Raw genomic sequence first — 22,240 nt, forward strand, 5'->3', positions numbered from 1 at the left:
TTTCATTATCACATATGCAGATGTTACTGTTACGCAAATGTATAAATCATGCAAAACTCGATACGAGTCACTAGATATGGTCGAGCTTCCCAGAAGTCGAAAGGACAATTGTTCATTACTTCCATTAATTTTGACCTTCCTGTCATAAGGCAGTAGGCAAGAGAATGACTTAGGGATTTAAACACACGCTTAAGAGCGTCAATCATTTGGAGCTGGTTTCCAAAAGTTCCGTCACAGAGGAGTGCATGCTCAGAACAGTGTTCCAAATCAGACAAACTTTCAACAAACTGATGAGACTTCAGACACGCTACAGTTACTCCATTCTTACGTAATACCTTGCTCAGAGACTCCAGACCGTCCATGACGAAATCCTTCAGTGGGAGCGGGAGCGACTCTACTTTCTCGTCCAATTGTCGACAAAGTTCTCCGAAGTCTATCATTGTTTCGACAAAAAAGCAAAGACAAGATCTCTTCGAACGTCGCCTTTCTCATCTCGCAAATTTCCATCAACATCTATGAAGTGCTGGACGAATGCTTGGAAAGGAACTGACTTCACGCGAAAGCCCTGGCGTGATGAACCAGGTATCAAAATCTTTTCGCAAAATGGACGAAGGTGTTCTTCCCAGCCCTCCAACATTATCATCTCCTCTTCTTCCGCTCCACGAGCGGATACTAACTCGTGAAATAACTTCCTCTCCTCAGGTCTTGGAGAACCGGCACATCAGATGCCCCTATTTCCATAATTATTTTGCCAATCTCCTTTAGACAAAATTCTCGGACGTCGACGTCGGAAGTGACAGGTACGCCTTCTGGATACTGCGCAACAAACTCTTCTAACAGGAACGCCAACAGCGCGTGGTTTCTGTCGCAATAGGAAGCAACAGCATCGACAATAGATGGAGAACAGCCTATTCTTCCTTTTAGATCAGAAATCACAGATTGATACATGTCTTCATCGACACGAGCAGGTAGATTCACGCGAAACGCATTTGATAGCATGCTACCGTTCGTAGGACATCGCCTGATCTGAACCCAGCCACTGCCCATTGATCCTGTAATGACGAAGTGCGCCTGCTGAGCATCTGGATCGATCAGCATATACTTGAACATTCGTCGCATGCTTCTAAGAGCGATCTCTTCAGGATACCCATTTCTTGGCTGATCAAACCATTCCTGGAATTCGTCGATGAGCATGAAAACGTGCTTTTCTTCGGACAAAGCTATAATACAGAGGCGGGTGGCATCGTAGAATATCTCCTCTGCATAGGTTGACGGATCCGTGCACTCTGCTGCAAGATCAGCACCGGGTGGAATGGCAACGTTTGAAGCAAGCATCATTTTTCGAACTTCACAAAACAGCGACCACATGAAGAGACCTTGCGACTGCAAAGCAGATCGTGGCAGTTGATATACAAAATTTCGGCGTCGCTGAAGAGACGATTGTGACTGCGAATGAGATGAGGCATAACTGATCGAAGGAAAGTCGTCTTTCCTACAACACACTGAAGTCAAAATAGCACTGGAGAGATTAGTGCTCAGCCATACCAGTTTTTGCCATCCCGTTGACAATCAATGTTCGATGAACGTCTGGCACTTCAGCAACCGTTTGATATGTCAGCCAACATTTTGCTCTTACAAATGAGTCATTCAGAAGAAACAATCGCTGAGATTCAGTAGAAATGCTGCTGAAATTCTTATCCACTGAGCTATCTAAAGATCGACGTTACTGGTCAATTTACCATGACTTCTCATCTGCTAACCAATCGTTGAAGTAACCGGGTCCGGCCGGCTTCGACATCGGAATCCTACCCTAAAAAGGCAAAAAATCTTTTGCTGTTCAGGCTCTTTATAATCGCGGGGTGCACTACTAATTTCCCGCCTGTCGCAGACTGTGGTACCACGTGGGATTAAGTGTGTGTACTGTACTACTAACATAACATCTTCGAAGAACTTCTAAGAGCAAAAATTCTCGAGATCAAGAAGGCAACGTCTACCTTTGTTTGCTTCCCCTGAAGTGCACAAAATTAGAACTTTGTGGTTCTCACTTGTACTTAGTGTAGCAGTCTGTTCTCTAGCCAATTTACCATTTTGAACCTATTTTTTGTTAGGGTAGAGTTGCGCCCGTCGGCATCGATCACGAAAGGGCCGGGAGAGCCTGGGAGATCTGAGGTATGCCAAGGTAATCGATTCGGAATGAGCCTCTCTGAGGCAGGAGTAGATGGATTCGCCACGTAGTCAAAATGAATTTTTGCTTCTTATTACATCTATGGTTTGTTCCATCGCGGTTCCATCGAGTTTCCTTTATTAGCGGCGTAGGAGGACAGAGCGTGCTTACTTTGAAGGACTCGCGAAGTTCGATTCAATGCAACCAGGGATAGAAGTCATTTGCGCGTGCTGCAGGCAGCTGACCAACTGCGTCAGTGCGTCGATTTCGTAATACAATGGTGGTGCGCAGACGCAACAATTCGTCCACTGAGAGCCCTCTAGCTGGCTTAGCCTCGCGTTCGCCAGGCCCTTCTCCCTTCTCCCTGCTCTCCCGTATGAACACGGGAGGGGAGAAGGGCCTGGTATCTGAAAAATCACGTGGTGCCCCTTTTTGGGGGTGCGGGTAACAGATATGATAGATGGTCATTGACAATGCAAGGCAATTTTCACTCTCTATTTCTCTATCAGCAAAGCAACTCCAAGAAAAACAAAAAAATCCAAAGACAAAACAGTGCCGTACATTAGAAAAAGCGTGCCATCAGCATGTCACCCAAGAATGTGTAGTAATTAAATCCTGGCTGAGACGATATCTAAAACAAAAAGAGGCGGTGAAATTCTCTTGCACAAATATCCCCAAAACTTACAACTCGATAAAGAATCGAGTCTTGAGGATTCAACTCAGAGGTGAGATTCTTGCATTGGCTTGGCGGTTCAATCACAGTCGATGCAGGCAGAGCTTTGGAATTGAACCCAATCTCTAAGAGAGCCTGCCCAGTCGAATTTTTCAGCCCACCGCCAGGAGGCACCGATGAACTCAAAATTGCTTCAGCAAAGGGAAAGCACATAGAACCAGCGAGAACAACTACACCCGTAAAAGAGTAGTTGCCCGTTGCATTGGATGTGGAACGATAGGCCACTTCATAGGCGGAACAGTTGAATTCGGATCCGAACGTCACATTGCCCAAAGGTTTGGCATCAGCTGAATTTCAAAACCGAATTCGATACTTTCACAGAAATGGTCTTGAGGTAATCTTACGAGGTAAGCAATTTTGAAAAAACAAATTCGGCTTCAAGGTCTTCGTGCATTGGCCATCAACAGCAACGTAGCAAACACCTGGATTCTATAGACAAGTCAATACCTAGACACTCTGCTCAGCATAAGTAGGTCTTTCTTAATAAACCAGCCAGTCGCCTCAATGATCTGTCTAGTACATGCATGAAGATCTCGCCCTTCTTTGCCATCTACATTGTCATGATGGCTTCTCTGCAGCTACCGTAGTACTGTACAGTACAGAGTGGTTCAGTATATTAGATCTACTAAACCAAACTGCCTTCTGACATCTAGCTATTCTATCAGAGACTCCTCCTAATTAATTAATCTATCTGCCCCTTTGCTTGCCTTTGAGTAATTGCACATGACGGTCTCCTCAACGACGAGACTGCGAAAGGCCGTTCGAAACGTTCCGTTGAGGGTGAAAAGGTGCCGAGAAAAGTCCATCGTCATCGAAAGATTGTTGAGTTCGAGCAGAGGAGTGAGCGACGATATCTCCGCCATCGCTTGATCCCAATCGCAGCGCATCACGGGAGGCGTGCAGCACGGCGCGGCCGATTCGACCGACTTCGTCGACGCAGCGAAAACGGCAAAGAAGACGAGAAGCGCGAACGTGACTCGGGCAAGCTCCATTGTGGGCGTGTACGCAAGAGAACAAATTGCCCACGTGATGCTTATAATTGTTTACAGTCGTATGACGTCAGATCTATGTCGTAAATTGACGTGCCATTTCTTTGCTTGCCGATCTTCTGAAGAAAATATCTTTCGTCCTCAATAGGATGGCCCTTGTAGAAAAACGGCTTTTTTCGTGGCTTATCATAGTAGTGAATCAAGTCCGGTCTCCAACTCATTCCCTCCGCAATGTCATACGCCGTCACTCTCTCGCAAAGAAATAAAGCAAGAATCACGCCCTGCATGCCGGATGAAAACGACTTCAGCCTTGCTGAATGACTCAAACGCAACCGTTTGGGAGCTTCAATGCCGACAAAGGTGCTAAAAAGTGGATGATTGACGTAGATTGACGTTTCCGGATAGGAGCGTCGCAAGCGCGCATACCTGTCCAGTGATCTGCGTGGAGAGCTATTCCACGCGTCAAAAGCTCTTTGTGTCAGCGACGAGTTGACCACCTGTCGCATGAAGAAAATTTCGTCGGACGTCTCCGCCTCCCTCATCTCGCGAACAACATTTGAGAACGTTTCAACGTGCATGGCGGCATTGAAAATGCGCACGGTCGTCTTCGTGCCGACGTGCGCCTCGTATTTCGCCGTCGGTGCCGCATTGAATCGAAAGACGGCCTCGTGCTTATCGATTTCATTGCCAACTCGATGACGCAGCATTGTAGCTGCGCTACTAACGACGGCGCAGGTACGAAACGAATGACGAAAGCGACTTCGAAGCGGAGTCGACGGTAAGAGTCGAGTGAAATTCTCGGGAAATCCAAAACGATTTTGAAGAATAGGAGAGTCAATTGATGCGAGAGAGAGCGGCATTGAGGAGCCGATGATTTTCTGGAGACAGCAGGCGAGGTCGTGAGAGGAGGCTTTTCTTGTGATGCATGTCATCTCTAATGGGAGCCAGTCACTCACGTTGAGAGGTGTCAATCGAGATTCTGATGGGGAGGCGTTGACAGCCTGACGGGTCAATCGTTGAGAAGGGAAACCATGCAGGATGCTTGGTTTCTGTTGAGGCCTGAGGCGTGGCACGTTTATTCGCATTCGTCGAAGTGGTACATGTAAATGCACAACGTAGGCAGTTATTGAGATGAGGACGGCGCAGTAGAAACACGCAAGTGCAAAAATTAGAGTCGGTTTGCATCTAACTCTGTCCCTTGTGGCCTGAATAACGCTTCTCATGCGTTGTTGTAGGGGTAGACCGGTGGAGCACTGAAGTAGCGCACGCGACGTGACACGAGCACGACAGCAAACGCTACTGGAATGTTTTACTAACCGCTGAGCTGGCAGAAATAATATAATAGACAAAAAAGCGCACAAACGTTTTCTACAACTCCCTCTAAAAAATTGTGTAGAGTGATATCATTTAAAAGACTGACAGAATATCAGGTTTGGCTTGTTATCGTCGCAGACACATCTGGAATAAAGAAGAAGAAAACAAGATGGATATCCGCGCACGCTTTTCCGAGCTGAAAATTTTGAATGGTCTCGTGAAAAAGGTGATCATTTGTACTAGAGATTCTGAAGAATCTATATATGCATATTATATTCACGTACATATGGCTCTGTGTGTTAGTGTAGCATGTAGTCCTAGGAATTGAAGCGGTTGCATTCAGCGTACTTCAGGTGATTTCAATTGACCCATGAATAATTCTACTCTGGTTCACCTCCGATTATCAATGTAGTTAATTCTATATACGTCTTGCAAATTCTCCTCCTCTTCTGTAATAAGACCCTAGTTGGCTAAAGATAATGTAATGGACAAAAAATACATTATCTCTAGTCGGCTCATCAAAAAAGCGCACAGAAACGTTTCTACAACAACTCCCTCCAAAAAAATGTATAGTGCGTTATAAATCAACAATTTGAGTGACGCAATTAATTAGTATTAAATGCAAACGTGATTTCGTGTCTGTATCAAGTCAGCTTATCTGCGGTACGTAGTGTCATCAAGTGGAACTACATTTTGTAGCAGATGAAGGAGAGTTTCAAAGTCTGTCATTCAAAAAACAATGCCAGGATAATAATTCACTCTTCAATTATTTCTACCTGAGTCGTTAATGGTCTTGTAATCGTTAAGTATAAAATGACAACAATTCTGTAAAAGACCCAAAGCGCCAAGTCGATGAGCTGCGTGGTACAGAGGAACAACAACCTGTCTCACAAACAACAATCATTCATTTCATAGATCAATCAAAAAGCCTGTACAGCACCTCAATGCTAATCATATCACTCAGTTGGCTTTCGCACTGAAATGCCATTGGCTTCAAAAGATACCGGTCGGCCACTACCAGTAACTGAAAATCAAAAAAAACTATGCCCAAAATTCACGTTTTAGAGGGATCCGTACCCCAACACCCAAGTTCAAATCATCCTTTGGAAACAAGCAAGAGCCGTTGTAAAGATACTCGAGAAGCTTTTCGAGAACAGCGGGGCTGACGTCCGGTAACAAAATCTAAATTTTTAAAAAATAGAAAGTAGAACAATTATTTCGAACTTATTACTTCTTGATTTTTTGAAGCTTTCCAGTGTTCGCTGTCCATCATAGCGCGAAAGACGTCGCTCTGGGCACAGAGAACGATTCGATGAGCCGGATATAGTTTTTTATTTCCATCCTCCTCCTCTGCCACCAGCGTCACGTCGCTACAGTAGAAATTTTTATTAATTGTGAAAAGTCCATTTCGAAAAATATGACTAGGGGTACCTCAAATTCGAACATCTCAGATAGGAACTTAGATTCAAATGACTGTGGAATTGCTGGGAAGGAATCACAACGCGAGAAAATTCCTGAGAAAGTCGACACGTGAAGTAAGCCGTCAAAAAACAAAAGAGCAAACCGACCTTGATAGCTAAGAGTTGCAACGGGGTCATCGAAGACGTAGGATTCACGATCATTGGATCAGCACCGAGTTCAATGAGAAAAACCATGCCTTGCAAATTAGCTCGTCGAGCAGCGACGTGAAGAGCTCTATGAATTAAAGTGATTAATTATTTAATTAATTAAAGCAACGGCAATAATAATACTCACGTATTGCCGGCATCCGAGCTCCTGCTGTCAACGTTGAAATTGTGAACCTGTATCAGTCTCTTTAGGCCTTCTTTTTTACCCTATCAAATTATTATGATGTCGAAGGATTCGTGCGAGAAGCCCCTGCTTTGACAACCTTGGCCAAGCCGTCGTTTATCACGTCAAATTGCTTGGAAGGAGGCAGCTGATCTAGGCCAAGTGAACGACGGTGTTCCAGCACCACGTCGACGGCCTAATCCAGTCGCTTCTGATCAAAAAATGTCTTTGACAACGAGAATTATTATTTTACCTGCACCTGACTGGATTCGAGTGCTGCCAATATCAACGCCTTTTCCATTGTCATAAAGTTGTCTTTCTTTGTCACCTCAGAAAGTAGGGCTTTTGCTTCCAATGGCTGATCGTTTCTGAGAAACTGAAAAGAAACTGACAGGACCAAAGATCCGCATCAACGTTCTATTACTTGACTAATTTTCATCAAAACGCCGCGTCCTTTCGTAGACGTTTGAGACTAAGCCAGAATCAAATCACGTTGGAAATACTTATCGGTTATACACTTGATTTACTCCAGATGATCTCATCACAACCTGCTCAGGTTCATCCCAGTTTCCACTAGAGACAATACAGTTTACATAAGGCTTTAGGCAATAAGAAAGAAAATACCTTCGTCGAGCAACCTTTATTACTTGACCGTAGTCCTGCTCCAATTCAGATAATTTTAATCGCATTTCCTGACGAAAGATCTCCCTTGTCAAAAGAAAAGTCAATAAACGCGATCATTTACTCACAGAATAACGGGAATGTTTCTCGCCGTGGAGATGAGTAATAATGCTATCATTCATCTGGCAGCACTTCCTAACAAATAAGAACAAAGCATGTATCAGAAGCCAGTAAAGACTAAAAAAGGAATACTGAAGTAATCGGTGAGCACTAGACACTCGAAAATTCTGATCAAACTTTCGAAGACCGGGTTCGTGTATGGTCTAGAAAAACAGCATCAACTCAAAGCCATTACGATTCGAAATCTCGTGAGTACCTCAGCGGTGTTAAAGCCTTTTGCCAAAAGCAAATCGAGAACGCCCGTCGCAGCCTGTCGCGCTCTTCCCACGATGCTTCCGACGTCGCTGCTGCTAACGGTGAAGTTCACCGACTAGACAGGGATTCGAGAAAAAGAAGGCGTCACACTCTAGCGACGATGCGTGCACGCGCGAGAACGAAGCAACTGACTGCCTGACTGTATCTTGATCCCACATGAGCCATCGATTTTACTTTCACTATCACGACGTCGACGGTGCTCCACGCCACGTCGACGTTCAAATGAACGCAGTTCGACCCTTCGTCAGCTTCCTGGAAATTTTAAGAGAAATTCTATAAATAGTTTTCGTATTTAATATATTATTAACCTGTGCATTTTTCACCAGATCTTCTAGCTTGAAAACGTCCCGTTCCAGCGACGTCAAAACATCTACAATTGTTTCGATGTATTCAATCTAGACAAGATACTAATAATGTCCTTTTTGGGACTCGAGTCATCTCATATTGACTTGCCAAGTGTGACGGCCAGCTAATGCGCGACGTCATCAACTCCGGCGTCACTTGAACGATCTGCTGAACATCTCGAATTTCCGAGAGAAGCTTTCTCAATTGATACACGGGCAAGTGCGCCTGCTCAGCTTCGAGTATCCACTGCTTGACCTTGTCGATTCTATCCTGATGCCTGTCAACTTGACTCTTCATCTTTTCAATCTAGAACGAAACTGTAATTTAACTAAACCTCGCACTCAATCTTCTTCACCTTTTGGGCCTTTTCCCTGCCGAACTTCATTCTCAATTCCGACTGCACGTCGACGACTTTCACGCGACCGGGCAGAGATCGACGCTTTTCCTCCTCGGGCACGCGCTTCAAATCGACGCCACGTTTGATGCCGGCCATCACTTCAGCAAACGGCTGTTGAGACCCTGCCACTGCACTCGACGAAACCTCGACATCATGATCCTCATCTAATGCTGCAGCTCCTCCTTGTGTCGGCAAAGGCGGAAGTGGTGGAGGCGATGGTATTTTATTGACATCCTGATCGTCATTTTCAAATTCTATATTGTAATCGTCTTCGAATTCATCGTCGTTGTCTATGTCTTTTTGAGATCGGTTTAGCGTCGATGGAACCGGGTTTTCTTGTTCGGGCGGTTCTGATTCGGGTTCCGATGCTTTAGCTTCTGTTGGGGGGAGAGTGGATGGTTTAGGTGTTGAAGATTCTGCCTGTGGTTCTTCCGAAAGGTCGTCTCTTGAATCGGCTGCTTCGGCCATCTCTGATCAATGCTGAATAAGAAGTGAGTCAGACGTTGGATTTTTTGCTCGTATAAGGGCGTCTATTGTTGGTCCATTAGTTCATTCTTTGCTCAGTGCAATAGCGCGCGTCGCTCGTCAGACATCCCGTATTCGAGAACGCTATGTCGTCCAGAAAACGGTCGCCAGAGCACGAACTGATTGCTCTCGAGGGAGAATTGGCCGAGAAGAAGCGAAAGCTTTTACAACTCCAACGCATGAAAGAGAACGATGCGGCAGAAGACGCCGAAGAAGACGACGATGAAGATCCTCCCCTCGAATTGTTCGATTCCGACTCGAACAGCCTACTAGAAGTGCAGCCAGTCTCCCCTCCAGAAAAAAGTAGGTAGTTTCGTAAAGAAATCAGAACGAAAAGACCAGTAGGCTTCAATTTCTAAAACATCGAGCATGTCTCCTTATAATAGTCTCTCTCCCTTTCTACGTTCTTTGACAGTCACCTACTCTGTACACAGGTGAAGAGGCGATGATCACTGAGGAGAAAGAGGAGGTAGAGGAGCCGCTATTGTTGACGGTGAGATCGACGAAAAATCATTCTCCGTCTGAGAAACCAAGTCGAAAAGACGAGAAGAAGGAGAGGAATTCGACTAGGCACGACGAGAGTGGGGTAACTAGGTCGGATCGACGTAACAGCGACGATGAAAGACGATCGGAGAGGGATCGTCGTCATCGTCATTATCCGGAGCGAGAGAGGAGGAGGAGTCGGGGGGATGACGACGGTAGAAGTGCGCCCGATCGAGGAGATCGTCGCGAGCGACGAAAAGACGAGGATCGCGTTGGAAAGGACGGCGGGGACTTGAGGGCGGAGTTGGATCGACGACGGCGAGAACGAGAGGCGAGAGTCAGAGACAGAGAGGCGAACGAGAAGAAGAAGGAGCCCGATAGGAGAGACAGGGAAAAGGAAAAAGAAAAGGAAAGGGATAAGCAGAAGATAAAGAAAGAAGATGACTTGAAAGAAAAGTTGAAGCCAAAGGCAAAGGACACTCCGCCTGTTGTAGTTATAGATTCTTCCCCGCAGGAAGAAACAGCGAACATATCAATGCCCACAGAAGAAAAAACGACAGACAATGTTTCCCCTATAACTATAAGTGATGAAGAAGTAAAAGAAGTAGTGAAGCTAGAGGACACAGAAGATACGTCAAAGCCGAACCAAAGTGGCGCTGACGAAGACGGGGACGTCGACATGGAAACGGGACCCCTACCTGTCTACCATCCAGCCATATCAGGATGCAGAAGCGTAGAGAAAGAGTACGAATATTTGAATAGGATCGAAGAGGGAACATATGGGGTCGTCTATCGCGCTCGCGATAAGAAGACGAGTGAGTTGTTCTGACTATCTATCTATCTGGAACCCTGTCGTGACGTTTACTTAGATGAGATCGTGGCCCTGAAGAAGGTTAAGATGGAGAAAGAGAAGGAGGGCTTTCCTATCACGTCGCTTAGGGAAATCAATATGTTATTGAAGGCTCGTCATCCTAATATTGTACACGTTCGAGTGAGTTATCTTCTTTTCGCTTGCCCCTTCCTTCCTTTTTAGTAGCTAATTTCATTCATAGGAAATCGTAGTGGGAAACAGCATCGATAAGATTTACATTGTAATGGAATACGTAGAACACGACCTGAAGGCGCTGATGGAGTCGATGAAACAACCGTTTCTCGTTGGTAGGCCGAGTGTATGACTGGAGTAGAGATTCGTTTTTGAATTGCGTGTTTTGTCAGGTGAAACGAAAATGTTGATGTTGCAGCTGCTCCGAGCCGTCCAGCATCTTCACGACAATTGGATTCTTCATCGCGATTTGAAGCTCTCCAATTTGCTGCTGAGCCACAAAGGAATACTCAAGGCTAGCGCTGCCTTTGAACGGTTAATTCTCCTTATGAGACGACGTCTATTAGGTCGGTGACTTTGGCTTGGCGCGAGAGTACGGTTCGCCTTTGAAGGATTACACTCAATTGGTGGTCACTCTTTGGTACAGGGCACCTGAACTGCTGCTAGGAACGAAGGTGAGAGCAGGGCTTGAGTTTCTCTCTATCATATGCTGATGCACATGTATTTTATGCAGTCTTACTCTACTGCTATTGATATTTGGTCCGTTGGCTGCATCTTTGGCGAACTCCTTCAACACAAGCCCCTCTTTCCAGGCAAATCAGAAATTGATCAAGTTAATAAGATATTTAAGGTCAGACTAATGCCGCGTCATTACTTAGGTTTAATTAGTTTTTTCTACCAAAGGGCCTGGGGACTCCCAATGAAAAGATTTGGCCTGGATGGAGTGCGCTTCCTGCTGTGCAGAAGGTGCGTCTACTTGTCACGTGTGTAGCCTTTGTGATCGAACTGCTTGGCAGGTTAATTTTGCAGTACAGCCTTATAACAATCTAAGAACAACTTTTCCTTATTTATCAGAATGCGGCCTGGATCTTCTTAATAAGTAAGTGCGCACGTGCACCATATATTTATCAAGTCCTGTAGTGCTTAGAGATGAGATGTGGGATAGAGGTAGATCTCCAATAGAGTGTGCGAGGGAAGAGCTTATCTTTCATTTCTGTAGTGGGCAATCTTCCGGTTCTAAAGGATATGGAATGCAGTGCACAGTATAAATTATATACAACGTGTAGAGTTTTAAGGGATTTTACTTTATTGATTTCATGACACTAACTTCGTCTTTTTTTATTAGGTTTCTAACCTATTATCCTTCGAGACGAATATCAGCAGATGACTCTCTGAAGCACAAATATTTTGCCGTAGGATTTGCAGGCTTTATATAGACAACCGTGTCTCTAAATCCTATTCTATGCAGGAAACGCCTCTTCCGGTCGATCCTTCCATGTTCCCCACGTGGCCAGCCAAGTCGGAGTTGTCCAGAACGCAGAGGCGCGACGCTAGTCCTGTGGCACCGACCGGCGGTCAGAAAATAGAAGAAACTGAGGTAAAAGAGCGTTGATGCCTTTGTACTACTATGAAGGAATTTTTTTTTCTCAGGGAGTTGATCCCGATCCGACAGGCGGATTTCACATGAATTTGGCCAATCAAGGCTACGCAGCTAAAGGTCCGGGATTTAGCCTACGATTCTAGCGCGAAACTTTAAAGTAATTAGCGAATTTTACATAACATGTATTAAATTGAGAACGCTTAGCGTGCGCTGCGCCATTCCATGTGACCGAGTTGAGCGCGTTTTTGCACACACGAAGTCTCGCGAACGAACGATGTCCGACGATCGTCCCAACTTGAAGAAACAGACGACGATGGCAGCGACAGCCAAAGTACGACTTCCGACTGCCTCGGGGGAGACTCGAAGCGACGATCGTTCGCAAATTCGGCTCCGCGTTCGTCATTTCGTCGTTTTTAGGAAGGCGCTGCGTTTCTCGGTCCAGACGCGGCGACGATGGGCGACGCCGACGTCAGAACGCGCGGCCAAAAGCGCGAATTAGAGAAAGCGACGTCGTCGACTCCGGAAAAATCGCCGGCAAAAATGACGCGAACGACGACGATCGCCGCCACGGCTCAAGTGAGACGGGGGGGGGGGCCCCCCGAGGGGGAAAACTCGCGCGCGAGGGGCGTGGAGTGGGCGTGGCTCGTCACTACCAACGTTTCCAGGAGGGTGCCGCGCTTTTGGGCGAGAAGGAGCATAGGCGTACGAGGTCTCAGACAAAGGAGGCTGAAACGGAGCCAAAGCCACCGAGTCTGCAAAAAGCTCGAACGATGGCAGCGACAGCTAAGGTGACTCTGGAGTATGGATCATCGTGTCGAAGAGACTCATGTCGTGACGTTAGGAAGGAAAGGCGTTGCTTGGAGAAAAGAGACGGGGTAAAACCCGATCCGGTACGGCCGAGAAAAAGAAGGAGGAGAAGGAGGAGGAGAAAGACGATGACGATGACGATGACGTTCCTCCTCCTCCGGCTTTGAAGCGAGACACGACTATAGCGGCGACAGCCAAAGTAGCGTCATTTTCCTTCGATACTTGGACTTTTTGATTATTTTTGTTTAGGAAGGAACTGCTCTTTTAGGCGATAAAGAGTTAGGCAGTACTCGTTCGGAGACGGCGGCCGCTGCGGCTGCCGAGGCCGCCGCCGACGAGGAGAAAAAGCCGGCGATGAAGAGAACGACTACCATGGCTCAGACGGCCAAGGTCGGTTTCAATTACTTCGTACTCTTTTTTTCAAAAAGTGCAATTGGTGGCTTTGTTTTCAGGAAGGCGAAGAGTTCGTCAACCGGAAAACTGGAGCTGAGCCTTGAAAACGAACGACTTCATATAGTACTGCTGCCTGTTTTTCTCTCTCTCTCTCTGTCTCTCTCTGCTGAAGTCTTTGTTTGTTTTACGCTTTGCCTTGCCCTCCTCCCCCTTTTTCTTTTTGATTGAGACTAAGGTGGAATTCGTTCAAAAGGGTCTGTGTCGTTGAAACATTGCGAAAAAACGCTATCTACCGCCGCTTCCGCTTCGACGCGTTCGACGTCTCGTACGCAGAGAATCGACTCGACTGCTCGCGCTCGAACGCACTTCTGCACACAGGGGCATAAAACGCGGAGAAAAACACGTCCTTAGGCACACTACCGACCTGCTGGTGTTTCCTCCATCCAAACTTCAAACGAGCAAAGTTCTCCTTCCAAAAGAAACAGTCACCACTAAGATTAGCAGCTCGAATCTTTAAAAAAAAAGGGGGTCGAGGTTTTGGTAATGAACAAAGATTCCCTTTTCCTTGCCTCGGTGCAGGCGAGATGTTTCAAGTTATCCCAGTCGATTTTGGCTCGGCAGTGATCGTAGGCGTGGATTAGTTCGTGAGTTAGAGTGTCTTCCATACTTCCCTGAGAATAGACGGTATTCTCGCAGAGAACTACCTGAGAGGCCATACAAGATTAAATAATATTTATTGATTTTTGCTTCTGCGCACCTGATTTCTGTAGGGATCGAAGCCCCCTAAGACTTTTCCAGAACACGGTTCACAAACAACGTGTTTTCCTACGTCGACCTCACTACAAGTAGGCAGAAGAATTTTCGGTCAAAACGGTCTCATAGCGGCTCTCTTTTCATTTTACCAGCCTACTTTCTTCATAGCGTCTAGCATGAATTTGACGTAAGCAGCTGAAAGTTCGGTTAGAATAAAAAAGACGCCTAAAGTGGCTAGGACCTACATCGTTTGAAAGCTCGATCGAGTCTCCTAACGCATCTTTCGTGAAATTTTCCATCTGACACGCCGTTTCCTCCTCTCGAAGGAAAGTTTTCTCTCTCCGAGTTCGAAGTCATCGTGCGCTATGTGCGTAGGCACGCCTCCACGGATCCCGTACGCGCTACTGTACAGTCGGAGAAAATGGGCGTCACGGGAAGACTGGCGTTGAGAAGTCCGAGATTCGTCGTGCTCGCGCTCTCGCTTGCGTGCCTACTCGGTCTCGCCGTCTACATGATTGAGTACGACAGCGCGGAAGAGTCGGCGAAATCGCCGCTAGAGGCGGCGGCTCGCGAAGAGAAAAAATCGCACCACGCGGACCACAACGCGATCAAGCACGCCAACGTGTTCACGAAACCCAACGCAAAGATCGACGACATGAAAGAGAAGTACGATCGCGGCGACGGCGGTAACGATGACGTCAAAATCAAAAAAGATATCCAAAAAACCGAAATCGAAAAAGCGAAGCAGACGACTCCCGATCGAATCGACGTCTATTTCGCCCTGACGAACGTCCACAAGGATCGTCGAGAGCAATTCGATCGTTTCGCGAAGAGCCTTCTGAAACACACGCGCTCGCGCCTGCGCTTTCACGCGCTCGTCGATTCGACGGGTCGCGACGCGGTGACCGGATCCGTACCGGAAGGGCCGTCGATCAAAATACTCTTCTACGATATCAATGACGTTGCTAAGCGAGCCGAACCGTTTGTCAAACCGCTGAAAGATCATTTTGTCGGCAGTCAACGATCCTACTATAGTAATCCGATATTTTTCGTGCCGGTCGTTTTGCATCGGTTGCTTGGCGACGACGTGCATAGACTCGTCGTTCTCGATACGGATATGGAGTTTCGTTCCGACATTCAGATATTAGCGAATCTGTTCGATAGTTTCTCGCCGAATCATCTGATGGGTCTCGCTCACGAACAGCAGCCCGTCTATCGGCACGTCTTTCACATGTATAGGAATTCGCATAAGGGGACGTTGGTCGGCGATCCGCCTCCAAATGGTCTGACTGGTTTTAATAGTGGCGTCGTTCTGATGCACTTGGAGCGTATGCGCTCGTCCAAGTTCTATAATCAAGCCGTTCAGGGGCAGATTGTCAAGGAGATGGCGGAGCGGTATCTGTTTCAGGGTCATCTCGGCGATCAGGATTTCTACACGCTATTGAGTCTCGAACGAGCGGATCTCTTTTTTGTTTTGCCGTGCACGTGGAATCGGCAGCTGTGCACGTGGTGGGGCGATCACGGCTATAAGGGCGTAATGGACGAGTATCACACGTGCGAGGGTAACGTGAATTTGTACCACGGTAATTGTAATACGCCCATACCAATAGATAATAATGCGTAGAATTCGAAACAGGCAATTCCTTTTGATCATAATAAGGATAATAATAATAAACTCAGACTTACATTTTGCACACAGGGAAATCGTCACTTGGGGATGTATTATTCATAAGTACACAAACGAATGAGTGACTTTTGCTACGGGTGAAGATTTGCACCACTGTAGTATACTACAGTAGTCAGAAAAGGAACATACCAAAGATAAAGACGAGAGTACTCTTTATTGACATTCAAGATTCTACAGAACGCGTGCACTACAACGTTGACGACAAGTTATAAAATAGGAAAGTGCACTGACTGACGTGTACTACTACTAACATTGTCTCTATCTATACCATAACATTTATATGAACTTCACGATTGCGACGATGGCGAGAAGAACGAGCGAAGACGTCGCGCGTCCGGCGCCGTCAAACGCCTCTTCGTCGAAATCGAAGCATCGACTCGTCGAGGAGACGGAGACGAAATTCTGCGCCTCGCAGAACGATTTTCCGTCCGCGTACAACGTCCCCACCTTCGTTCCGTTGAATAGGGCGTCCTCGCACTCGTTGTACGTGTCGCTGCAGAAGGAGGAGCACATTTGAACGCGTCCCGCCGTGTACCAGATGTTCTGCTGCGGCGAACAGAAGTGGCACATCATGTAGTTGACTCGATTGCGACAGCCCGTGCTCGCGCCTTGCAGCGGCGGCATCTGGTCGAACGCCGAGACGACTTCGGTTCGTACGCAGCAGGCCGATGCCCTGTACCACGTGCAGTTCGGCAAATTGACTTGTATCGAGTGAACGCGAGCGTCGCCTTGGGAGACGAAGGTCGTAATGTCATCGGGGAACGGTTTGCGAGGCGATTTTACCGTAATAAGGACACTGCCCGGCGCTGAAAACGTAAGCGATCGAAGCCGAGAGGACGAGATAGCGAAGTAGACTCATCGCCAACACGGCCACGCCTAAGAGAAGATGACGTCGACGTTTAGAGCACGCTAACTCGTCTGTTCTCCCCGATGTGGCTGCGCCACGAATGCGAAACGGGTCGCCGTGACGTTCGCCGATCGTACGTCTCGTCGAAAATGCACGGGGCGGCCGGCCGACATCTACCCAGTCTGACGATGCGCGGACACTGCGGCTGCGTGAACGCGCTCGAATTCTCGAAGAACGACGGCGGTCAGTGGATCGTCTCGGGCGGCGACGATACGCGAGTGCTCGTCTGGAACGCAAATCGAATCGCTGCTGGCGTCGTTGAGGCCAATTCTCTAAAAACTCGTCACGCGTCGAATATTTTCACTGTTCAATTCGACAACGAATCGCGCTGCGTCTATTCGGGAGGTAAATCGTTATGTGACGTCATTTACGCTATGATGTCACGCTCACACAGGAAACGATGCCACGGTGTTGTGTCACGATCTCGGAAGGTTGCACGCCACGTGATCAAAATTATTAATTAATTAATTGATTTGCTCTGTCCTCTTTAGGCAAGAGGCGATGGATGTCTTTCCTCACGCCGAGCCTGTTTACAGCCTCAGCGTCGATCCCCATCACAGCTGCATATTCTCGTCGGCCGGCCAAGACGGCAAAGTTTTGCTTTGGGACAGGCGAGCGTCGAGCGAAGGTCGACTTTCTTCTCGCCGTCTCGCATGCATGTACTCCATCCCTGGTTTTCTTTCCAGGTTCCTGTACGCGTCTCATGCAGTCGTCGCACTCCTTCCACTCGGTCGCTTTCCATCCGGTGGAACCTCGTTTCATTGCCACGGCCAACGTCTGGGACGGCGTGCGTCTGCACGACATTCGCCAGCCAAGAAAGTGCACCGACAACTCAGACGAGAAAATAAAAAGATAAATACTACTCTCTTCCGCACAGGTGTTACATTCACTATGGTGTCAGACAGAAAGCGATGAGCGTCGCATTCAATCGCTCCGGAACGGAATTATTCGTTCTGCGTCGGCGCGCGCCGCCGCTGCTCTACAGCGTGTACGACGCGAGCGACGACGGATGCCAGTTTCTTCATAACGGCTACGCGAATGCGTGCACGATGAAGAGCGGATGCTTCGCAGGAGAGAACGACGAAGTACGCAGCGTGTAGGGGAATGCGTTATTGGGTCTATTTCACCTCGTTTAGTACGTTGTATCGGGATCAGATGATTTCAACGTGTACATGTGGAGGATACCGAGTAGTAGAGAGACGAGAGGTATTTGACCATATGATGCCTTCTCTTTTTTTTGGTATCTTTTTTTTCGAGGTTCTGTTCAGTCGTCGGCGCAGTTTGTTTTGCCTGGCCATCGTTCGATTGTGAATCAGGTTCGCTTCAATTCTCGCACGATGGTTCTTCTCACGTCGGGCGTCGAAAAGATCATTAAAGTTGGAGTCGAACAGCCTCGATTTGTTTCCGCGACTATCTTCTCCCTCCCTCCCTTATATATTATAGATGTGGAGTCTTTTCCCCAGCAGCTCCTTCGAAGAAGAGTCGGTGCCGCGACAACGACGACGACTTTTCACCAGTCTAGATCACGTCGATATTATGCTGTCGCTCGGCGCTTCCACCGGCGGGCGATCGACCGCCGAAGACGAGCGCATGCTGGAGTTTTTCGACTCGCTCATAGAACAGGATCACGCACCGTCGGATACTGATACCGACTCGGGGAGTTCGAGCAGTGGCACGACTACGGATGATGGCGTTGCTAATGATAGTGATGACAGTTCCAGCGATGACGGACGGGGCTGCTAGTCATACTTTCTTCTGACATCTATATATCTTTTAATTAGCAGAGGTTTCTTTCTCCTTCAAGTAAGTCCTCCTCGTTGTACCTAGTGAGTACGAATGATTCATTGAGAGTTTGATACGCCTGACGCTAGGCTGGTTTATAGACCCTGCAACGTACGGTGTTCTCATAACAAAAAGATTACGTAGAGACAAACAATGTTAAAAAGCAACAGCGTACAGTCAACGGGTAAAAAAACGGACACAGTTAGGAAAACCAAGGCGTCATGTCGACTTTCAGATAGCTCGAACAGCTAACCAACAAATATTATTAGACGTATATAGAATAATGCAGTCATACCAAGCAGGACGCCAGTTCTCGCCCGCCTTGCTCTCCCAAGCCGTATACTAAACACATCCACATATGCATACTATAGATTGTATTGATTCGTTGTCTCACCATGATCTTATCGTTAGGATCATACGTAACGCTGAGAACGTTCGTTCCGTCGGTATTCTAAAGAAAGAAAGCCTGCACTCCGGCATTATCCGCCAAGGTAAACGACTTACGTCCATACAATCATACGCATGATGCCCCTTGTCTCCGACAATAGCCGTTATATTAATCGCCTCCATGGGACCGACGCTGATTCCGTTGCGTTCGTACGACGTGATCGCCTCGTGAATCATAACGTAGCGTTGCATCGACCACGACGTCGGCGATTGACTCCACTCGTAGTGCTCGCGAATGATCGGGTCGTAACCGTGGTTCGTTCGCCACACGGCCTCGGTCACGGGAAATCCGATGTGATCCGACGAGTTCGTTTCCGAATTCGTGTACAATGCATTCGCCTCTCTGTTAATTAATTAAAAGAATGAGTCGACTGATTGCTGAAAATTCGCGACCTGCCTCGGATCGTTGTCCGGAAAGAATGCCGTGTAGTTGAACATCGTTTCCATGGCCACGGCGCAGTACTTCGATTTGTTCATTGCGTAGGCCACGGCGTCGTTACCGCTTCCGACCATGTGATTGAAACCGACGGTGTTGTTTGTATTCTCCCACAGAGATCTAAGTCGAAAAGGAGTCTGAACATTGACAAGAGAGGTGTATCGGTATCGGCGTTTCGTACCTCGCTTCTTCTAGATTGCTCGCCTTCTCCATTATGTAACGCAGACGAAGGACCCACGGAAAACCGTTGAACGTGATTTGATCTTCTTCCAAATTGGCTTCGTGAACTGATTATCATAAAGGTTAATAACTAAACGAATTTCACTCCCAGAGTAATACCTGTTATTCCACTGGCGCTCATTCCAGCTAGAGCCCCATAGAGCGGCACAAAGCCAACCGTTGCGTGAGCGTAGGCGCCGTCTGAGGGCTTGTAGACGGTTATCACTTTCAATTTATTGATTCCTAGAGAAAAACATAACGTAAAGCAAAGCACGCAATGGCGAGACTCTGGGCGCCGACCGCTATCTTTATTCCAGTCCAAGTTGCGAGCGGAAAACAATTTTTGATTTTCCGTTCGACTGCCCCATATGCCAAACATGGAACTAGAAGTCACAATACATATATTTATAATACAAGGCATTCTAATTAGATTAAGTCTACCATTGCCGATGAGTCACTTTTTCTTGGGACGCCTTACGAGGAAGCAAGTGAAGTGCTGACGGAAATGCTTCCCTGATGAGGATATAGAGAACGTCTTGCACATCGCCAGGCATGTTGGCGAGAACGATCGTTCTCGTTACGTAGCTGCCGCAGCCGGGGCAACCGGCGGCACTGGCGCCGTCCCGTATGCCGTCGAGTTCCTCCTTGAACGTCTCGGGCACTTGGATTGACTGAAATGCAGTGCACGTGCAATTAGTTTTACCCCGCCTTAGTCCACTCCTTCGGTTCATACTGTATTCTACCCATGAACGGCGCTACTTACCAAATAGTTGTTCCATTGCCAGTCGAGCGCAATGCCGATTACGTCGATCAGAGCCTGCAAAAGAAAGAAAGGAGAATCTCGGTTAGCGTGCGCGAGAGGTCAACAAATGCGTTCATTTTCTGGCACTTACGTCGTCGTACCAGTGCTTTCCTAGCTGCGATTTGAGGAAAGCATCGTAGATCTTCTCTATTCTGTCTCCAAAGAAAGTTCCGTAGGCGTAACCCATGTCTGCAGCCCAAGTGGCGAAAAGTCAAGAGGGAAGCGCCTCAAGCTGCGTATTTTACCGTATCGAGTGCCGACGAGCTCGACCAGATAGGGCGCAATGGCGTACGACGTCGTCGCGTTGGCAACGATCTCGTACAGTGTCGAGTTGCCGTGCGATTGCACTTTCGTGTAGCTTTTTACGTCGACAACAGAAAGTTGAGGACCCGACGCGCAAACGAAGCCACAGGTCGCAAGGAAAGCTGTAAAAATGAGAAGAGCGGCAGTTGGCATCCTTAGTGAGCAGACTTATGCGGGCACGTGACGGATCAGGTGATTTGCGACAATGTTATTGTGCTCTACTGTGCGCTCTACAAGAAGAACAATCGTACGCAAGGAAAATCATGACACAGTATGTAATATAATTGTATGTAGTGTGGTTTTGTGCGTCATTTCTCGGGCTTGCCGTGACCTCCGAAGACGTCTTCTCCGTATCGTCGATGTTCCTGTCTGAGCGTGTTGTGCAGTTTGTCGAAAAAGTACGTATTGAATCCAAAATTGCAGTGAAAGAATCTAAAGAAAATCCCATAGATTTGGACAGCCAAAAAGACACGAAAATTCGCCTACTCGTGGTGATTATCGTGAAAAGTCGAAGGCGGCTGCCACGGAAACCAAGATTCCATTTTAACCCCAGAATGGTCGACGAGGCCAAAATAGTAGATATAGAGAAGCACGACAACATAGGCACCGGCATAAATCTCAAACCAACCAAACAGCGGCAAAATCAAATAACTCTGATACAACAAAATTTCCAATTTAGTCATTGCGACAGAAGCGAAAGCGGTCGGCGAATGATATCGATGGTGATGCTTGTGAAAGCGCTTGTAAAGGTAAGGCGTGTGCCAGAGTCGATGCGTGTAGTAGGATATCGCTTCGACGTAGAAGAAAAAGGCGACAGTCGATAAGACGAGATAGAGGAGACTTCTATGAGAGAAGTCGAAGTAGAGCGTCGTTTGTCCGCCTCTGTAGACGTAGGTAGCCGTGAGACCCGATACGACGCCGAGTAGCGTCATATTCGTTATTCCCACGCCGATTTCGTGCTTCGCATTTTCCGGCGTCAGAAAGCGTCGGGGTTGGCATTTCCATTCGTGCGCTTCGGAACGTCTTGCAACGTAGTAACAATAGTGAAAGTATGCGCTGACTACGATAAGTATTCCTTGCGAGGAGACGATCGATGTCGTCACGAAGAAGAGAACATCCAACGGCAGGTCTGAGGCGCCTTTGATGGCGTCGGACTGTTGCGGGGAACTTCCATTGTCGATGACGCGATTTGGTTCGAAATCGGTCTTTATAGACTGTGTTAGTAAGAGAAAAATCAATACAATGTCTCCTAAATGTAAGAGATGCCTTAGTTTAGTATACTACTAAAAGATGATTTCCTGCTTTGACGAATATATGTACCGCGTAAAGCGCACCCTACAACAACTGTTAGAATTGTAAGAAGGCTCGATTTCAGAGCGCTGATCGCCAGCATGGAAACCTTCCAGAAAAATCTTCCGTGGGGCTGGGGAGGAGCTGGGGTGTGGATAGGTCTATCCGGGGGTTTGTGGTCAAATTAATTTGAT

General features: G+C 47.3%; 11 protein-coding genes and 1 long non-coding RNA gene across 14 annotated transcripts; 4 read left to right on the forward strand and 8 right to left on the reverse strand.

Moving 5' to 3' along the window:
* Positions 1 to 84: 84 nt before the first annotated feature.
* LOC136197042 (uncharacterized) lies at positions 85 to 2,525 on the reverse strand. Its single transcript, XR_010672358.1, has 4 exons — positions 1,995 to 2,525; positions 1,761 to 1,810; positions 1,546 to 1,710; positions 85 to 1,492 (listed from the first exon to the last, which is right to left on the reverse strand). It is a non-coding gene; the product is annotated as an uncharacterized lncRNA (long non-coding RNA).
* Positions 2,526 to 2,638: 113 nt separating this feature from the next.
* LOC136197050 (uncharacterized) lies at positions 2,639 to 3,906 on the reverse strand. The gene is made up of 4 exons (XM_065986734.1): positions 3,605 to 3,906; positions 3,242 to 3,326; positions 2,850 to 3,184; positions 2,639 to 2,795 (listed from the first exon to the last, which is right to left on the reverse strand). The coding sequence occupies exons 1-4, from the start codon at positions 3,887 to 3,889 to the stop codon at positions 2,727 to 2,729; spliced, it is 774 nt and encodes a 257-aa protein (XP_065842806.1). The 5' UTR covers positions 3,890 to 3,906; the 3' UTR covers positions 2,639 to 2,726.
* A 24-nt stretch (positions 3,907 to 3,930) lies between these two features.
* Positions 3,931 to 4,593, reverse strand: LOC136196921 (beta-galactoside alpha-2,6-sialyltransferase 2-like). Its single transcript, XM_065986580.1, has one exon. The coding sequence runs from the start codon at positions 4,591 to 4,593 to the stop codon at positions 3,931 to 3,933; it is 663 nt and encodes a 220-aa protein (XP_065842652.1).
* Positions 4,594 to 5,682: 1,089 nt separating this feature from the next.
* Positions 5,683 to 9,347, reverse strand: LOC136196969 (uncharacterized). The gene is made up of 20 exons (XM_065986636.1): positions 8,748 to 9,347; positions 8,501 to 8,698; positions 8,356 to 8,442; positions 8,180 to 8,299; positions 7,989 to 8,102; positions 7,865 to 7,935; positions 7,741 to 7,807; positions 7,616 to 7,683; positions 7,519 to 7,564; positions 7,416 to 7,463; positions 7,245 to 7,367; positions 7,092 to 7,187; positions 6,956 to 7,035; positions 6,769 to 6,895; positions 6,632 to 6,714; positions 6,432 to 6,570; positions 6,278 to 6,382; positions 6,141 to 6,224; positions 5,977 to 6,082; positions 5,683 to 5,922 (listed from the first exon to the last, which is right to left on the reverse strand). Exons 1-20 carry the CDS (start codon positions 9,255 to 9,257, stop codon positions 5,855 to 5,857), a joined length of 2,340 nt encoding a protein of 779 aa, XP_065842708.1. The 5' UTR covers positions 9,258 to 9,347; the 3' UTR covers positions 5,683 to 5,854.
* Positions 9,348 to 9,389: 42 nt separating this feature from the next.
* Positions 9,390 to 12,485, forward strand: LOC136196448 (cyclin-dependent kinase 11B-like). 2 transcript variants are annotated; one of them, XM_065985999.1, is made up of 13 exons: positions 9,390 to 9,617; positions 9,749 to 10,612; positions 10,667 to 10,788; positions 10,850 to 10,955; positions 11,013 to 11,134; positions 11,187 to 11,294; positions 11,354 to 11,470; positions 11,524 to 11,586; positions 11,637 to 11,719; positions 11,966 to 12,032; positions 12,089 to 12,217; positions 12,271 to 12,377; positions 12,425 to 12,485. In XM_065985999.1, the coding sequence occupies exons 1-12, from the start codon at positions 9,401 to 9,403 to the stop codon at positions 12,361 to 12,363; spliced, it is 2,091 nt and encodes a 696-aa protein (XP_065842071.1). In that variant the 5' UTR covers positions 9,390 to 9,400; the 3' UTR covers positions 12,364 to 12,377; positions 12,425 to 12,485. The 2 variants fall into 2 exon arrangements, with proteins under 2 accessions (XP_065842071.1, XP_065842070.1); XM_065985998.1 differs by lacking the exon at positions 12,425 to 12,485 and having other exon boundaries at positions 12,271 to 12,415.
* LOC136196450 (chromatin assembly factor 1 subunit A-A-like) lies at positions 12,431 to 13,690 on the forward strand. The gene is made up of 6 exons (XM_065986002.1): positions 12,431 to 12,551; positions 12,638 to 12,796; positions 12,886 to 13,008; positions 13,062 to 13,226; positions 13,277 to 13,417; positions 13,480 to 13,690. The coding sequence occupies exons 1-6, from the start codon at positions 12,495 to 12,497 to the stop codon at positions 13,522 to 13,524; spliced, it is 690 nt and encodes a 229-aa protein (XP_065842074.1). The 5' UTR covers positions 12,431 to 12,494; the 3' UTR covers positions 13,525 to 13,690.
* LOC136196451 (mitochondrial inner membrane protease ATP23 homolog) lies at positions 13,261 to 14,562 on the reverse strand. The gene is made up of 6 exons (XM_065986003.1): positions 14,419 to 14,562; positions 14,323 to 14,368; positions 14,178 to 14,259; positions 13,990 to 14,124; positions 13,845 to 13,931; positions 13,261 to 13,788 (listed from the first exon to the last, which is right to left on the reverse strand). The coding sequence occupies exons 1-6, from the start codon at positions 14,528 to 14,530 to the stop codon at positions 13,651 to 13,653; spliced, it is 600 nt and encodes a 199-aa protein (XP_065842075.1). The 5' UTR covers positions 14,531 to 14,562; the 3' UTR covers positions 13,261 to 13,650.
* Positions 14,559 to 15,918, forward strand: LOC136196449 (xyloside xylosyltransferase 1-like). The gene has a single exon (XM_065986000.1). It carries the CDS (start codon positions 14,595 to 14,597, stop codon positions 15,795 to 15,797), a length of 1,203 nt encoding a protein of 400 aa, XP_065842072.1. The 5' UTR covers positions 14,559 to 14,594; the 3' UTR covers positions 15,798 to 15,918.
* A 77-nt stretch (positions 15,919 to 15,995) lies between these two features.
* On the reverse strand, positions 15,996 to 16,798 carry LOC136196484 (uncharacterized). Its single transcript, XM_065986040.1, has 2 exons — positions 16,644 to 16,798; positions 15,996 to 16,588 (listed from the first exon to the last, which is right to left on the reverse strand). The coding sequence occupies exons 1-2, from the start codon at positions 16,717 to 16,719 to the stop codon at positions 16,137 to 16,139; spliced, it is 528 nt and encodes a 175-aa protein (XP_065842112.1). The 5' UTR covers positions 16,720 to 16,798; the 3' UTR covers positions 15,996 to 16,136.
* Positions 16,774 to 18,703, forward strand: LOC136196482 (DDB1- and CUL4-associated factor 5-like). Its single transcript, XM_065986038.1, has 8 exons — positions 16,774 to 17,112; positions 17,162 to 17,198; positions 17,259 to 17,395; positions 17,454 to 17,586; positions 17,645 to 17,852; positions 17,904 to 17,973; positions 18,025 to 18,143; positions 18,211 to 18,703. The coding sequence occupies exons 1-8, from the start codon at positions 16,791 to 16,793 to the stop codon at positions 18,508 to 18,510; spliced, it is 1,326 nt and encodes a 441-aa protein (XP_065842110.1). The 5' UTR covers positions 16,774 to 16,790; the 3' UTR covers positions 18,511 to 18,703.
* On the reverse strand, positions 18,644 to 20,970 carry LOC136196480 (uncharacterized). Of its 2 annotated transcripts, none has more exons than XM_065986036.1 (12): positions 20,699 to 20,970; positions 20,545 to 20,642; positions 20,415 to 20,468; positions 20,093 to 20,322; positions 19,952 to 20,034; positions 19,772 to 19,894; positions 19,614 to 19,719; positions 19,394 to 19,552; positions 19,054 to 19,339; positions 18,944 to 19,000; positions 18,845 to 18,891; positions 18,644 to 18,797 (listed from the first exon to the last, which is right to left on the reverse strand). In XM_065986036.1, the coding sequence occupies exons 1-12, from the start codon at positions 20,907 to 20,909 to the stop codon at positions 18,752 to 18,754; spliced, it is 1,500 nt and encodes a 499-aa protein (XP_065842108.1). In that variant the 5' UTR covers positions 20,910 to 20,970; the 3' UTR covers positions 18,644 to 18,751. The 2 variants fall into 2 exon arrangements, with proteins under 2 accessions (XP_065842108.1, XP_065842109.1); XM_065986037.1 differs by having other exon boundaries at positions 19,054 to 19,335; positions 19,390 to 19,552.
* On the reverse strand, positions 20,950 to 22,194 carry LOC136196483 (uncharacterized). The gene is made up of 3 exons (XM_065986039.1): positions 22,077 to 22,194; positions 21,243 to 22,005; positions 20,950 to 21,188 (listed from the first exon to the last, which is right to left on the reverse strand). The coding sequence occupies exons 1-3, from the start codon at positions 22,147 to 22,149 to the stop codon at positions 21,065 to 21,067; spliced, it is 960 nt and encodes a 319-aa protein (XP_065842111.1). The 5' UTR covers positions 22,150 to 22,194; the 3' UTR covers positions 20,950 to 21,064.
* Positions 22,195 to 22,240: the final 46 nt, after the last annotated feature.

This window comes from Oscarella lobularis, chromosome 16 (genome assembly GCF_947507565.1).
Source record: "Oscarella lobularis chromosome 16, ooOscLobu1.1, whole genome shotgun sequence".
Lineage (NCBI taxonomy): Eukaryota > Metazoa > Porifera > Homoscleromorpha > Homosclerophorida > Oscarellidae > Oscarella > Oscarella lobularis.